At 65.2% G+C, this 1,801-nt stretch overlaps 2 protein-coding genes across 2 annotated transcripts in view; one reads left to right on the top strand and one right to left on the bottom strand.

The window, feature by feature from the left end:
- The window catches only part of NOL9 (nucleolar protein 9), a 5,839-nt gene extending 5,070 nt beyond the window's left edge, over positions 1-769 (bottom strand). Inside the window, exon 1 of the mRNA XM_026051090.1 lies at positions 428-769. Within this exon, the coding sequence (XP_025906875.1) occupies positions 428-769 (342 nt within the window). The remainder of the gene's footprint in view (positions 1-427) is intronic.
- Positions 770-1,362: 593 nt separating this feature from the next.
- Positions 1,363-1,801, top strand: part of ZBTB48 (zinc finger and BTB domain containing 48) — a 5,618-nt gene continuing 5,179 nt past the window's right edge. Inside the window, exon 1 of the mRNA XM_026051089.1 lies at positions 1,363-1,383. Coding sequence (XP_025906874.1) covers positions 1,363-1,383 — 21 coding nt within the window. The remainder of the gene's footprint in view (positions 1,384-1,801) is intronic.

Here is a 1,801-nt window from a genome sequence, read left to right as displayed (position 1 = left end):
CGCGGCCATGGCCGCCTCCGCTCCGCCCTGCTCCGCCGCCTCTCGCGAGAGCGGCGCCCCGCCCCCTCGGCGTTCTCGCGAGAAGACCGGAGCTCCGCCTCCGTGCCGCCCCCCACGAGCCGGCGTTCTCGCGAGAACACCAAAGCCCCACCCTGCAACTTCCTCTCGCCTCGCATGCAAATATCACCGTGGTCCCGCCCCATGCAAAAGAGCCCAGATGACACGCCTCTTCCCTATGCAAATGAAGACATAGCCCCGCCCCACCTCTATGCAAATGAGCACCGAATCACCTCCCCTCTACGCAAATATTTGCGTGGGCCCCGCCCTGCCTCTATGCAAATGTCCATGAGGCCCCGCCTCTATGCAAATGTGGTCGCTGGGAGGCGTTGCCACCGCCGCGTGTACCCGTGCCGGGGTCCCTGTCCACAGCCGTGTCCATGGCCGTGTCCATGGCCATGTCCGTGTCCGTGTCCATGGCCGTGTCCGTGGCCGTGTCCGTGTCCATGGCCATGTCCGTGTCCATGGCCATGTCCGTGTCCATGTCCGTGTCCATGGCCGTGTCCATGGCCGTGTCCATGGCCATGTCCGTGTCCATGGCCGTGTCCGTGTCCATGGCCGTGTCCATGGCCGTGTCCGTGGCCGTGTCCGTGTCCATGGCCATGTCCGTGTCCATGGCCGTGTCTGTGTCCATGGCCGTGTCCATGTCCGTGTCCGTGTCCGTGTCCGTGTCCGTGTCCGTGGCCGTGTCCGTGTCCGTGTCCGTGTCCATGGCCGCGCTTCTGCTGCCTGCCCTGGTCTACCTTGGCCTGACCCCGGGGCTCTGCCCCGGCGCTGCCACCACCCCTTTGCCAGGGACAGCGACCAGGCCACCGCGAGGCTCTTCCCCAGGCAGCTGCCCCTGCCGTGCCCCTTCCTTGCACACAGGAGCTTCTGATCCCCCCCGAGAATCACCTCCCGGCAGAAGAAGGGCTGTTTGGGCAGCCTGGGCTCTGCTAAAGCCTTCAGCGCCGCGCGGTCCTCCGCACTGCCCCGGGTTATCAGCCTCGGCCTCCGGCTGCTCTCCGCTTCCCCCCGACCCCGCGCTGGCTCCCACCGCAGCAAAGCAGCCGCGGCAGATCCAGCCCCTGCAGAGCTGCGGAGGGACTTTGTGCAGCTGGGCACGCGCTACTGGAATAGAGGAATGCAGAGGGACAGCGAGCAGCGCGGGGACCTCTGGCACCTCTCCCGCTCGAGGGAAGGCTCTTGTCGTGAGCCTGGTCATCACAGAGGGTTTTCTCTTTCTGCTTTGGGTTCCAGCTCCGAGATAAAAAATCAAGCAAGGAAACTTCAACCTGCACAAGAACCGGATCCCCTTTGGTGCCAATGGGGAACTTCCTAAGGGCTGTGACATCATTATGTGGCAATTAAGAGGSCTGGGCTAGTCTTCGAATACGGCTGGATCTTTCAGGGTAAATCCCGAGTGACGGAGTATTGCCCCGTGGAAAATGTGGTGGCACAGGACAGACAACCAGCTGCTGTTCCGCCCCCAAATGGCCTTTATTGCTCGTGGGGCGGCATCCCTGTCACCCTGTCCCTGTCACCTGGTCACCAACAGAGCTTTCCCGCCACAGCCAAAGCCGGGGGCAGCGTGGGAGCCCGAGACCACCCGCCCCGCCACGGCTGGCAGCTCCACTCCAAAGGCGGGCAGGGCACGAGGAGCCCGGCGGCTCCCGGGCCCCTCTGCTATTCCGTGTGTCCCCCTGAGCAGCACCGCCGGGCTGGGGCCGGGGAGCGGGTGACCCGGGAGGGCGGCGAGCTCGGG

The sequence above is a fragment of the Nothoprocta perdicaria genome, unplaced genomic scaffold (genome assembly GCF_003342845.1).
Source record: "Nothoprocta perdicaria isolate Ctin4 unplaced genomic scaffold, notPer1 scaffold_72, whole genome shotgun sequence".
NCBI classification, from domain to species: Eukaryota; Metazoa; Chordata; class Aves; order Tinamiformes; family Tinamidae; genus Nothoprocta; species Nothoprocta perdicaria.
The sequence above is the reverse complement of the archived record's forward strand: the minus strand, read 5'-3'. Positions and strand labels throughout refer to the sequence as shown.